The 13188-nt window shown below is 63.6% G+C and overlaps 1 protein-coding gene across 2 annotated transcripts in view; it reads left to right on the top strand.

Annotated features, from left to right (window-relative positions):
* The window catches only part of IFT172 (intraflagellar transport 172), a 46988-nt gene that overhangs the window by 23699 nt on the left and 10101 nt on the right, over positions 1 to 13188 (top strand). For both annotated transcript variants that reach the window (XM_065834979.2, XM_065834978.2), the window contains exons 28-36: positions 735 to 870; positions 949 to 1065; positions 2064 to 2206; positions 2841 to 2934; positions 3153 to 3217; positions 3326 to 3506; positions 4120 to 4229; positions 4889 to 5018; positions 5620 to 5718. In XM_065834979.2, the coding sequence (XP_065691051.1) occupies positions 735 to 870; positions 949 to 1065; positions 2064 to 2206; positions 2841 to 2934; positions 3153 to 3217; positions 3326 to 3506; positions 4120 to 4229; positions 4889 to 5018; positions 5620 to 5718 (1075 nt within the window). The remainder of the gene's footprint in view (positions 1 to 734; positions 871 to 948; positions 1066 to 2063; positions 2207 to 2840; positions 2935 to 3152; positions 3218 to 3325; positions 3507 to 4119; positions 4230 to 4888; positions 5019 to 5619; positions 5719 to 13188) is intronic.

The following is a 13188-nucleotide window of genomic DNA, read 5'->3' as shown; positions in this document are numbered from 1 at the left end:
CCCAGCCCCGCTGCCCACCAGCCGCGCTGCTCCCCCGCCCCGCTGCCCCCCAGCCGCGCTGCCCCCCAGCCGCGCTGCCCCCCCGCCCCGCTGCCCCCCAGCCGCGCTGCCCCCCAGCCGCGCTGCCCCCCCGCCCCGCTGCCCCCCAGCCGCGCTGCCCACCAGCCGCGCTGCCCCCCCGCCCCGCTGCCCACCAGCCCCGCTGCCCCCCAGCCGCGCTGCCCCCCCGCCCCGCTGCCCCCCAGCCGCGCTGCCCACCAGCCCCGCTGCCCACCCGCCCCGCTGCCCACCAGCCGCGCTGCCCACCAGCCCCGCTGCCCACCCGCCCCGCTGCCCCCCAGCCGCGCTGCCCACCAGCCCCGCTGCCCACCAGCCCCGCTGCCCCCCAGCCCCGCTGCCCACCAGCCGCGCTGCCCACCAGCCCCGCTGCCCCCCAGCCGCGCTGCCCCCCCGCCCCGCTGCCCCCCAGCCGCGCTGCCCACCAGCCCCGCTGCCCACCCGCCCCGCTGCCCCCCAGCCGCGCTGCCCCCCAGCCCCGCTGCCCCCCAGCCCCGCTGCCCACCAGCCGCGCTGCCCACCAGCCCCGCTGCCCACCAGCCCCGCTGCACACCAACCGTGCTGCACACCAGCTGTGCCCTCTGGCAGGGTGTCCAGGACCTGGCTCTGGCTGGGCAGAGGCTGCAGGGACTGGAGGTGTCCTGGGCTGAGCCGCTGGAAGGTGTCTGTGTTCCCAGGCTGTACATCACTGTGAATGAACCCGATCGGGCCATCTCCATGTACAAGCAGTATAAGATGTATGATGAGATGGTTTCCCTAGTGACCAAGTACCGCAAGGAATTACTGGGCGATACCCACCAGCACCTGGCCAAGGTGAGCGCATCTCCTGGTAGGGGATCTGGTAGACCAAGCGGGGACAAGGGTGTCACTAACTCGTTGCCTCTGGTGCAGACGCTGGAGGCAGAGGGGGGCCTGCAGGAAGCTGAGTACCATTACCTGGAAGCCAAGGACTGGAAGGCCGCAGTGAACATGTACCGAGTGAACGACATGTGGGAAGATGCTTACAGGGTAATCATCGCTTCTCTGTCCCATCGTGCGGGGACCAGGCTCTGGCTGCAGGATCCTGGCAGGAGCTGCTCTGTTTGGTCAGCGCAGAATGTGAAGACGTGGCAGACACTGCCCAGGTTCAGCGTGTGGTGCAGCCCTGGGGGCGCCTGTGCGGCTGCTGCAGCGTCCCCCGCAGGCAGGGCATGGTCCTGGCCGCTGCAGCGCTGTTACTGCGGAGCTGCTCTGCTCCCAGCCCCGCAGCCCTACCAGGGAGCATTGCTCTGCCCACAGCCCCACACGGCACTGCTCCCCCCGGTGTGGGCACTGCTGCCCCCGGTGTGGGCACTGCTCCCCCCGGTGTGGGCACTGCTGCCCCCGGCGTGGGCACTGCTGCCCCCGGCGTGGGCGCTGCTCCCCCCGGTGTGGGCGCTGCTCCCCCGGTGTGGGCGCTGCTCCCCCCGGTGTGGGCGCTGCTGCCCCCGGCGTGGGCGCTGCTGCCCCCGGCGTGGGCGCTGCTGCCCCCGGCGTGGGCGCTGCTCCCCCCGGTGTGGGCGCTGCTCCCCCGGTGTGGGCGCTGCTCCCCCGGTGTGGGCACTGCTCCCCCCGGTGTGGGCACTGCTCCCCCCGGTGTGGGCGCTGCTGCCCCCGGCGTGGGCGCTGCTGCCCCCGGCGTGGGCGCTGCTGCCCCCGGTGTGGGCGCTGCTCCCCCCGGCGTGGGCGCTGCTCCCCCAGTGTGGGCGCTGCTCCCCCGGTGTGGGCACAGCTGCCGGGGTCCCTTCTGCTGGCCTAACAGCAGTGTGCGCCATGCGAGGAGGCAGCAGCCTCTTCTCTGCCCTGCCGTACAGCCCTTGTCTCACCCTCCGCAGTCCAGTGGTGCCCCCAGAAGGTTTCCTTAGCAGAGATCGGTTGCTTTTGGTGCTCCCTCGGGATGATAAGCACCACGTGAGAGCAGAGTCTGGCTCGGCCGGCTGAGGGTGGAATGGATGCATTGGACTCTCCCACTTTCTTGCTTTGGATAGGTGGCCAAGGCACACGGGGGAGCAAACGCCTATAAGCAAGTGGCCTACATGTGGGCAAAGAGCCTGGGCGGAGAGGCGGCTGTGAAACTCCTCAGTAAGTTCGGACTTCTGGAGATGGCCATCGACCATGCAGCAGACAACGGGTAAGCAGGTGCATCAGAGCAGCGCCGCTCTGCCATCTGCCCGCCCTGTGCAGAAAGGGCTGCCGAGGTACCCGTGTGCGCACAATAGCTGCAGGTCCAGGGTACGGCCCGTCTGCCCACCGCACCCGTGCGTCTCCTCACAGGCGTTCAGCCTGCGGACACATCCTGCTCCGCCGCACCTCTCAGCGTGTCCGGCGTCCCCTCAGAGCTGGCCCACAGCGGCAGCTTGCCCTGCAGGCTCCGCGGGGCAGGGAGGTGTTCCTGGTGTCACCGTCACTGCCGGCAGGGTTCTGTCCCCCTGCCCCCACCCTGCCATTCGCTTCTGCTCTCCCCACTCTCCACATTGCTCGGGTTGGGGGGGTCTTGTCAATCCCCTTAGGGCAGAACCGAGGGCCTCTGGCTCTACCAGCAAGTGTGAAGGAGCTGAATTTCCTTAGCAGGGGCTCTCAGAGCTCCTGTTCTCTGGCCAGGAGCAGGAGGAATGGGCAGCGCCCGTGCACTTGCGGCCCTCTGTGTTCCTGTCGCGTCCCCCTGTGTCTTGTGCTCTACTCGACGTCTTGCTCGTGACGAAGGCACGTCCTCAGTGTCCTCAGTGCATGGCCCTGCTCTCACCCCGTTTTCTCCTCTGTTGCAGGATCTTTGAATTTGCTTTTGAGCTGGCCCGCCTCTCCATGAAGCACAAGATGCCCGAGATCCACTTAAAGTACGCCATGTTCCTCGAAGATGAGGTAATTTCACCCCTGGAATAGGTGGGAGCTCTCTGGTCACTCAGGTGTCACCAGGGGCACTTACATGGCTGCAGTCACTGCTCACCCAAAAGACTCCACAACTACAGCCCCAAGCTTCACACGCATCTGAGATTCATAAATCCTCCTGGTAACAGAGGAGGTCGTGCGGGGGTGTTGGGGCAGGACGGCACGCCAGCGAATTCCTTCCTCTCTCCTAGGGCAAGTTTGAAGAGGCTGAAGCAGAATTCATTAAAGCTGGGAAGCCCAAGGAGGCCGTGCTGATGTACGTATCCCTCCCAGTCCCGCCCCGCAGGGTGCCAGCCTGGCTGCTTCTCCAGCGCCGCTCTGCTCCTTGCCGTGCCTCCGGTCACCCCGCGCGTTCACTCCCCAGGTTTGTGCACAACCAGAACTGGGATGCTGCACAGCGCGTTGCTGAGGCTCATGACCCAGACAGCGTGGCCGATGTCCTTGTGGGACAGGCGCGTTTTGCCTTCGAGCAGAGGGAGTTCCAGAAGGCAGAGGCCTTTCTCCTGCGCGCACAGAGACCCGAGCTGGCCATAAAGTACTACAAGGTGAGCGCGGTCTGTGGCAACATCACGGCCTTCCTCACTGGAGCAGTTTGGATGGAGGAGGAGTGAAATCCATCTCCCAGCTCTCCCTGTCAGCTTAGGAGCAAAAGAGGAGCCATTTACTCAGGTGGTTCCAAGCAGAACTTAATTCTGGCCGGCTCTTGGAGCACTGAGCTGGTAGAGCTTTCACAGCACAGCGCAGCTCTCTCAGTGCTCAGAGGTGTCCTGCAGAACAGGGATGGCCCTCAGGGCAGCGTGAGCGGGTGCACTGAGCTGGTAGAGCTTTCACAGCACAGCGCAGCTCTCTCAGCGCTCGGAGGTGTCCTGCAGAACAGGGATGGCCCTCAGGGCAGCGTGAGCGGGTGCATTTGGAGGCTGTCAGTGCCTGTTCCACAGAGGCAGCTGGGATGGACGGGCGCTCTCCACTCGGGTGGCGCGGGTGGATGGATGGACATAGGTGCCGTCTGGGGGAGGGAAGAGTTGGCTGGTGCTGCTGTGGTTGTTTCTTCCAGCTGTTTCTCTGGCAAGATGACACGAGAGGGCGGATGTGTTACGTGGGGCCGGGAGCGCGGGGGTCCTGGTGAACCAGTGAGCATTCCTCCCATTGTGCTTGCAGGAGGCTGGCATGTGGAGCGAGGCCCTGCGGATCTGCAAGGAGTACGTGCCCGGTCGGCTGGAAGAGCTGCAGGAGGAGTGCGGCAGGGAGGCCGCCAAGAAGGGCTCCAGGTGAGGAATGCTGTGGTCAGGCTGCAGGAACACACGCGTAGCTCTTCCCCTCAGCCATTGCGCTGATGCTTTACAGAGACAGCCTGATGGGATCCAGGTGTTTCCTTCTTGAGGACCATGGACTCCTTACTGCATAGGTTTCCTAACACCCTCGCTGCTCCGGGACACTCCAGGTTTATTCTTGCTGTCCAAGGTCTCCTGGGTGTCCTCTTGCCACTTGCAGCTCCCTGAGGTCTCCTGTAGCGCCAGTGCGTCCCCCTGGGGTCCCAGACCAGTTCTCCCCTCAGCACCGGCTGTGTGTGCTGCTCGTCCCCTGCGCAGCCCCGTCCGAGGTCGCTGGCTCAGCACCGCCTGCGCGCGCCCTGCACGCTGTGGGCAGCAGCTCTCGGTCTGCGCCAGCCCCAGAGAACCACAGAGTCCTTGCAGCTGGAGAGACCCTCAGGATCACTGAGTCCAACCAGAACCTCACCAACTCCAGCACTAAACCATGTCCCCGAGAACCTCGTCTAAACGCCTTTTAAACCCCTCCAGAGATGGTGACTCCAGCACTGCCCTGAGCAGCCTGTTCCAATGCCCCACAGCCCTTTCTGGGAAGAATCTTTTCCTAATATCCAGTGTAAACCTGCCCTGGCACAACTTGAGGCCGTTTCCTCTTGCAGAGGCACAGAGGGGCTGCTGGAGCAGGCGCGGGAGTGGGAGCGGGCGGGCGAGCACGCCCGGGCGGTGGACTGCTACCTGAAGGTGCGGGATCCCAGCAACGCCGTCCTGACGGAGAAGTGCTTGCTGAAGGTACGGGCCGGCGCCGTGATTCCCTTCTCTGCTCTGCTGTCCAGCAGCTTTCCCACAACGCGCAGTGCGTCCCAGAGGTGCCTCAGTCTCTGCAGGGCGTGGGAGGATCGCAGGCTCCGGCGGCTGCAGGGTCCGAAAGCCTTCACGGCCATCCTGCTGAGCCGTGGTGGGCTGTTACCCATCCTGCACTGCACTGGCATCCTGGCTATGGCACCGCTTGAGCAGCGTGCCCGTGCCTTTGTGCCCGTGTCTCCCTGCACTGCAGCGCTGAATTCGTGACTTGGTTAGATGGGCACCCTTTCTTCTTGTGGCCTCTGTCCACCAGCCTTTGGGTTGTGTTCTTCTTCATACTGTTCACTCATACCTGTGCCCTTGTACCAATTTCAACAACAATTAAGTCCTGGTCTGATCCTCTCCCATGTGTGTGAGTCGCTGGGCTTTTCTTCTCTGAATTGCTGAAGCCGGCTGTCATTTTTTCTCCCCTTATCCATAGTTCAAGTGCTTCTGACCCAGCCTTTTAGCTGGGACTGACTTCTTCCCAGCCTCATCCCTCTCTCAAACAGCATTTAGCACTTGTGCTGCTGACAGTTTCTCTCCACAGGCTGCTGAGTTGGCCATTAAATTCCTGGGCCAGTCACAGAGCGTGGACGTGACGCGGACCGTGGCTCCTCAGCTGGTGGCCATGAAGAAATACAGTGCGGTGAGGGCCAAATCCTGCCCCAGGCTGCTGAACAGCAGCGACGCAGGAAGGGAGAGCTCTACAAAGGCAGAGCTCTATCCAAGGGGAGGCAGAGCTCTATCCAAGGGCAGGGAGAGCTCTATCCAAGGGCAGGGAGAGCTCTATCCAAGGGCAGGGAGAGCTCTATCCAAGGGCAGGGAGAGCTCTATCCAAGGGCAGGCAGAGCTCTATCCAAGGGCAGGGAGAGCTCTATCCGAGGGCAGGGAGAGCTCTATCCGAGGGCAGGCAGAGCTCTATCCAAGGGCAGGCAGAGCTCTATCCAAGGGCGGGCAGAGCTCTATCCGAGGGCAGGGAGAGCTCTATCCGAGGGCGGGCAGAGCTCTATCCGAGGGCAGGCAGAGCTCTATCCGAGGGCGGGCAGAGCTCTATCCGAGGGCAGGCAGAGCTCTATCCAAGGGCAGGCAGAGCTCTATCCAAGGGGCAGGCAGAGCTCTATCCGAGGGCAGGGAGAGCTCTATCCAAGGGCAGGCAGAGCTCTATCCGAGGGGCAGGCAGAGCTCTATCCAAGGGGCAGGCAGAGCTCTATCCAAGGGCAGGCAGAGCTCTATCCAAGGGGCAGGCAGAGCTCTATCCAAGGGGCAGGCAGAGCTCTATCCGAGGGCAGGCAGAGCTCTATCCAAGGGCAGGCAGAGCTCTATCCGAGGGCAGGCAGAGCTCTATCCAAGGGGCAGGCAGAGCTCTATCCAAGGGGCAGGCAGAGCTCTATCCAAGGGCAGGCAGAGCTCTATCCAAGGGCAGGCAGAGCTCTATCCGAGGGCAGGGAGAGCTCTAGCCAAGGGCAGGCAGAGCTCTATCCGAGGGCAGGCAGAGCTCTATCCAAGGGCAGGCAGAGCTCTATCCGAGGGCAGGCAGAGCTCTATCCGAGGGCAGGCAGAGCTCTTTCCAAGGGCGGGCAGAGCTCTATCCGAGGGCAGGCAGAGCTCTATCCGAGGGCAGGCAGAGCTCTATCCGAGGGCAGGGAGAGCTCTATCCGAGGGCAGGCAGAGCTCTATCCGAGGGCAGGCAGAGCTCTATCCAAGGGCAGGCAGAGCTCTATCCAAGGGCAGGCAGAGCTCTATCCGAGGGCAGGCAGAGCTCTATCCGAGGGCAGGCAGAGCTCTATCCAAGGGGCAGGCAGAGCTCTATCCGAGGGCAGGCAGAGCTCTATCCGAGGGCAGGCAGAGCTCTATCCAAGGGGCAGGCAGAGCTCTATCCAAGGGGCAGGCAGAGCTCTATCCAAGGGCAGGCAGAGCTCTATCCAAGGGCACGCAGAGCTCTATCCGAGGGCAGGGAGAGCTCTAGCCAAGGGCAGGCAGAGCTCTATCCGAGGGCAGGCAGAGCTCTATCCAAGGGCAGGCAGAGCTCTATCCGAGGGCAGGGAGAGCTCTATCCGAGGGCAGGGAGAGCTCTATCCAAGGGCAGGGAGAGCTCTATCCAAGGGCAGGGAGAGCTCTATCCAAGGGCAGGCAGAGCTCTATCCGAGGGCAGGCAGAGCTCTATCCGAGGGCAGGGAGAGCTCTATCCGAGGGGAGGCAGAGCTCTATCCAACGGCAGGGAGAGCTCTATCCAAGGGCAGGCAGAGCTCTATCCAAGGGCAGGGAGAGCTCTATCCAAGGGCAGGCAGAGCTCTATCCGACGGGAGGCAGAGCTCTATCCGACGGGAGGCAGAGCTCTATCCGAGGGCAGGCAGAGCTCTATCCGAGGGCAGGGAGAGCTCTATCCGAGGGCAGGCAGAGCTCTATCCAAGGGCAGGGAGAGCTCTATCCGAGGGCAGGCAGAGCTCTATCCGAGGGCAGGCAGAGCTCTATCCGAGGGCAGGCAGAGCTCTATCCAAGGGCAGGGAGAGCTCTATCCGAGGGGAGGCAGAGCTCTATCCAAGGGCAGGGAGAGCTCTATCCGAGGGGAGGCAGAGCTCTATCCGAGGGCAGGGAGAGCTCTATCCGAGGGCAGGCAGAGCTCTATCCGAGGGCAGGCAGAGCTCTATCCGAGGGCAGGCAGAGCTCTATCCAAGGGCAGGCAGAGCTCTATCCGAGGGCAGGCAGAGCTCTATCCAAGGGCAGGGAGAGCTCTATCCGAGGGGAGGCAGAGCTCTATCCAAGGGCAGGGAGAGCTCTATCCGAGGGGAGGCAGAGCTCTATCCGAGGGCAGGGAGAGCTCTATCCGAGGGGAGGCAGAGCTCTATCCGAGGGCAGGCAGAGCTCTATCCGAGGGCAGGCAGAGCTCTATCCGAGGGCAGGGAGAGCTCTATCCGAGGGCAGGGAGAGCTCTATCCAAGGGCAGGCAGAGCTCTATCCGAGGGCAGGGAGAGCTCTATCCGAGGGCAGGCAGAGCTCTATCCGAGGGCAGGGAGAGCTCTATCCGAGGGCAGGGAGAGCTCTATCCGAGGGCAGGCAGAGCTCTATCCGAGGGCAGGGAGAGCTCTATCCGAGGGCAGGCAGAGCTCTATCCGAGGGCAGGGAGAGCTCTATCCGAGGGCAGGCAGAGCTCTATCCGAGGGCAGGGAGAGCTCTATCCGAGGGCAGGCAGAGCTCTATCCGAGGACAGGGAGAGCTCTATCCAAGGGCAGGCAGAGCTCTATCCGAGGGCAGGGAGAGCTCTATCCGAGGGCAGGGAGAGCTCTATCCGAGGGCAGGGAGAGCTCTATCCGAGGGCAGGCAGAGCTCTATCCGAGGGCAGGCAGAGCTCTATCCGAGGACAGGGAGAGCTCTATCCAAGGGCAGGCAGAGCTCTATCCGAGGGCAGGGAGAGCTCTATCCGAGGGCAGGGAGAGCTCTATCCGAGGGCAGGCAGAGCTCTATCCGAGGGCAGGCAGAGCTCTATCCAAGGGCAGGCAGAGCTCTATCCAAGGGCAGGCAGAGCTCTATCCGAGGGCAGGGAGAGCTCTATCCGAGGGCAGGGAGAGCTCTATCCGAGGGCAGGCAGAGCTCTATCCGAGGGCAGGCAGAGCTCTATCCGAGGGCAGGCAGAGCTCTATCCAAGGGCAGGCAGAGCTCTATCCGAGGGCAGGGAGAGCTCTATCCGAGGGCAGGGAGAGCTCTATCCAAGGGCAGGGAGAGCTCTATCCGAGGGCAGGCAGAGCTCTATCCGAGGGGAGGGAGAGCTCTATCCGAGGGCAGGGAGAGCTCTATCCGAGGGCAGGCAGAGCTCTATCCGAGGGCAGGCAGAGCTCTATCCAAGGGCAGGCAGAGCTCTATCCGAGGGCAGGGAGAGCTCTATCCGAGGGCAGGCAGAGCTCTATCCGAGGGCGGGCAGAGCTCTATCCGAGGGCAGGCAGAGCTCTATCCGAGGGCAGGGAGAGCTCTATCCGAGGGCAGGCAGAGCTCTATCCGAGGGCAGGGAGAGCTCTATCCGAGGGCAGGGAGAGCTCTATCCGAGGGCAGGCAGAGCTCTATCCGAGGGCAGGGAGAGCTCTATCCGAGGGCAGGCAGAGCTCTATCCGAGGGCAGGGAGAGCTCTATCCGAGGGCAGGCAGAGCTCTATCCAAGGGGCAGGCAGAGCTCTATCCGAGGGCAGGGAGAGCTCTATCCGAGGGCAGGCAGAGCTCTATCCGAGGGCAGGCAGAGCTCTATCCGAGGGCAGGGAGAGCTCTATCCGAGGGCAGGGAGAGCTCTATCCGAGGGCAGGCAGAGCTCTATCCGAGGGCAGGGAGAGCTCTATCCAAGGGCAGGCAGAGCTCTATCCGAGGGCAGGCAGAGCTCTATCCGAGGGCAGGGAGAGCTCTATCCGAGGGCAGGCAGAGCTCTATCCGAGGGGCAGGCAGAGCTCTATCCGAGGGCGGGCAGAGCTCTATCCGAGGGCAGGGAGAGCTCTATCCAAGGGCAGGCAGAGCTCTATCCGAGGGCAGGCAGAGCTCTATCCAAGGGCAGGCAGAGCTCTATCCGAGGGCGGGCAGAGCTCTATCCGAGGGCAGGCAGAGCTCTATCCGAGGGCAGGCAGAGCTCTATCCGAGGGCAGGGAGAGCTCTATCCGAGGGCAGGCAGAGCTCTATCCGAGGGCAGGGAGAGCTCTATCCAAGGGCAGGCAGAGCTCTATCCGAGGGCGGGCAGAGCTCTATCCGAGGGCAGGGAGAGCTCTATCCGAGGGCAGGCAGAGCTCTATCCGAGGGCAGGGAGAGCTCTATCCGAGGGCAGGCAGAGCTCTATCCGAGGGCAGGGAGAGCTCTATCCGAGGGGAGGCAGAGCTCTATCCGAGGGCAGGCAGAGCTCTATCCGAGGGCAGGCAGAGCTCTATCCGAGGGCAGGGAGAGCTCTATCCGAGGGCAGGGAGAGCTCTATCCAAGGGCAGGCAGAGCTCTATCCGAGGGCAGGGAGAGCTCTATCCGAGGGCAGGCAGAGCTCTATCCGAGGGCAGGGAGAGCTCTATCCAAGGGGCAGGGAGAGCTCTATCCGAGGGCAGGCAGAGCTCTATCCAAGGGCAGGCAGAGCTCTATCCGAGGGCAGGCAGAGCTCTATCCGAGGGCAGGGAGAGCTCTATCCGAGGGCGGGCAGAGCTCTATCCGAGGGCAGGCAGAGCTCTATCCAAGGGGCAGGGAGAGCTCTATCCGAGGGCAGGCAGAGCTCTATCCGAGGGCAGGCAGAGCTCTATCCGAGGGCAGGCAGAGCTCTATCCGAGGGCAGGCAGAGCTCTATCCGAGGGCGGGCAGAGCTCTATCCGAGGGCAGGCAGAGCTCTATCCGAGGGCGGGCAGAGCTCTATCCGAGGGCAGGGAGAGCTCTATCCGAGGGCAGGCAGAGCTCTATCCGAGGGCAGGGAGAGCTCTATCCAAGGGCAGGCAGAGCTCTATCCGAGGGCGGGCAGAGCTCTATCCGAGGGCAGGGAGAGCTCTATCCGAGGGCAGGCAGAGCTCTATCCGAGGGCAGGGAGAGCTCTATCCGAGGGCAGGCAGAGCTCTATCCGAGGGCAGGGAGAGCTCTATCCGAGGGGAGGCAGAGCTCTATCCGAGGGCAGGCAGAGCTCTATCCGAGGGCAGGCAGAGCTCTATCCGAGGGCAGGGAGAGCTCTATCCGAGGGCAGGGAGAGCTCTATCCAAGGGCAGGCAGAGCTCTATCCGAGGGCAGGGAGAGCTCTATCCGAGGGCAGGCAGAGCTCTATCCGAGGGCAGGGAGAGCTCTATCCAAGGGGCAGGGAGAGCTCTATCCGAGGGCAGGCAGAGCTCTATCCAAGGGCAGGCAGAGCTCTATCCGAGGGCAGGCAGAGCTCTATCCGAGGGCAGGGAGAGCTCTATCCGAGGGCGGGCAGAGCTCTATCCGAGGGCAGGCAGAGCTCTATCCAAGGGGCAGGGAGAGCTCTATCCGAGGGCAGGCAGAGCTCTATCCGAGGGCAGGCAGAGCTCTATCCGAGGGCAGGCAGAGCTCTATCCGAGGGCAGGCAGAGCTCTATCCGAGGGCGGGCAGAGCTCTATCCGAGGGCAGGCAGAGCTCTATCCGAGGGCGGGCAGAGCTCTATCCGAGGGCAGGGAGAGCTCTATCCGAGGGCAGGCAGAGCTCTATCCGAGGGCAGGCAGAGCTCTATCCGAGGGCAGGGAGAGCTCTTTCCAAGGGCGGGCAGAGCTCTATCCGAGGGCGGGCAGAGCTCTATCCAAGGGGCAGGGAGAGCTCTATCCGAGGGCAGGCAGAGCTCTATCCAAGGGCAGGCAGAGCTCTATCCGAGGGCAGGCAGAGCTCTATCCGAGGGCAGGGAGAGCTCTATCCGAGGGCAGGCAGAGCTCTATCCGAGGGCAGGCAGAGCTCTATCCGAGGGCAGGCAGAGCTCTTTCCAAGGGCGGGCAGAGCTCTATCCGAGGGCAGGCAGAGCTCTATCCGAGGGCAGGCAGAGCTCTATCCGAGGGCAGGCAGAGCTCTATCCGAGGGCGGGCAGAGCTCTTTCCAAGGGCGGGCAGAGCTCTATCCGAGGGCAGGCAGAGCTCTATCCGAGGGCAGGCAGAGCTCTATCCGAGGGCAGGCAGAGCTCTATCCGAGGGCAGGCAGAGCTCTATCCGAGGGCAGGGAGAGCTCTATCCGAGGGCAGGCAGAGCTCTATCCAAGGGGCAGGGAGAGCTCTATCCGAGGGCAGGCAGAGCTCTATCCAAGGGCAGGCAGAGCTCTATCCGAGGGCAGGCAGAGCTCTATCCGAGGGCAGGGAGAGCTCTATCCGAGGGCAGGCAGAGCTCTATCCGAGGGCAGGCAGAGCTCTATCCGAGGGCGGGCAGAGCTCTTTCCAAGGGCGGGCAGAGCTCTATCCGAGGGCAGGCAGAGCTCTATCCGAGGGCAGGCAGAGCTCTTTCCAAGGGCGGGCAGAGCTCTATCCGAGGGCAGGGAGAGCTCTATCCGAGGGCAGGGAGAGCTCTATCCAAGGGCAGGGAGAGCTCTATCCGAGGGCAGGCAGAGCTCTATCCGAGGGCAGGCAGAGCTCTATCCGAGGGCAGGCAGAGCTCTTTCCAAGGGCAGGCAGAGCTCTATCCGAGGGCAGGGAGAGCTCTATCCGAGGGCAGGGAGAGCTCTATCCGAGGGCGGGCAGAGCTCTATCCGAGGGCAGGGAGAGCTCTATCCGAGGGCAGGCAGAGCTCTATCCGAGGGCAGGGAGAGCTCTATCCAAGGGCAGGCAGAGCTCTATCCGAGGGCAGGCAGAGCTCTATCCGAGGGCACCAGAGCTCTATCCGAGGGCAGGCAGAGCTCTATCCAAGGGCAGGCAGAGCTCTATCCAAGGGCAGGCAGAGCTCTTTCCAAGGGCGGGCAGAGCTCTATCCGAGGGCAGGCAGAGCTCTATCCGAGGGCAGGCAGAGCTCTATCCGAGGGCGGGCAGAGCTCTATCCGAGGGCAGGCAGAGCTCTATCCGAGGGCAGGCAGAGCTCTATCCGAGGGCGGGCAGAGCTCTATCCGAGGGCAGGCAGAGCTCTATCCGAGGGGAGGCAGAGCTCTATCCAAGGGCGGGCAGAGCTCTATCCGAGGGCAGGGAGAGCTCTTTCCAAGGGCAGGCAGAGCTCTATCCGAGGGCAGGCAGAGCTCTATCCGAGGGCAGGCAGAGCTCTATCCGAGGGCGGGCAGAGCTCTATCCGAGGGCAGGGAGAGCTCTATCCGAGGGCAGGCAGAGCTCTATCCGAGGGCAGGCAGAGCTCTATCCGAGGGCAGGCAGAGCTCTATCCGAGGGCAGGCAGAGCTCTATCCGAGGGCAGGCAGAGCTCTATCCAAGGGCAGGGAGAGCTCTATCCAAGGGCAGGCAGAGCTCTATCCGAGGGCAGGCAGAGCTCTATCCGAGGGCAGGGAGAGCTCTATCCGAGGGCAGGCAGAGCTCTATCCGAGGGCAGGGAGAGCTCTATCCGAGGGCAGGCAGAGCTCTATCCGAGGGCAGGCAGAGCTCTATCCGAGGGCAGGCAGAGCTCTATCCGAGGGCAGGCAGAGCTCTATCCGAGGGCAGGGAGAGCTCTATCCGAGGGCAGGGAGAGCTCTATCCGAGGGCAGGCAGAGCTCTATCCGAG

This window comes from Patagioenas fasciata, chromosome 3 (genome assembly GCF_037038585.1).
Source record: "Patagioenas fasciata isolate bPatFas1 chromosome 3, bPatFas1.hap1, whole genome shotgun sequence".
Lineage (NCBI taxonomy): Eukaryota > Metazoa > Chordata > Aves > Columbiformes > Columbidae > Patagioenas > Patagioenas fasciata.
Note: the sequence above shows the minus strand (reverse complement) of the source record. Positions and strands in the feature narration are given on the sequence as shown.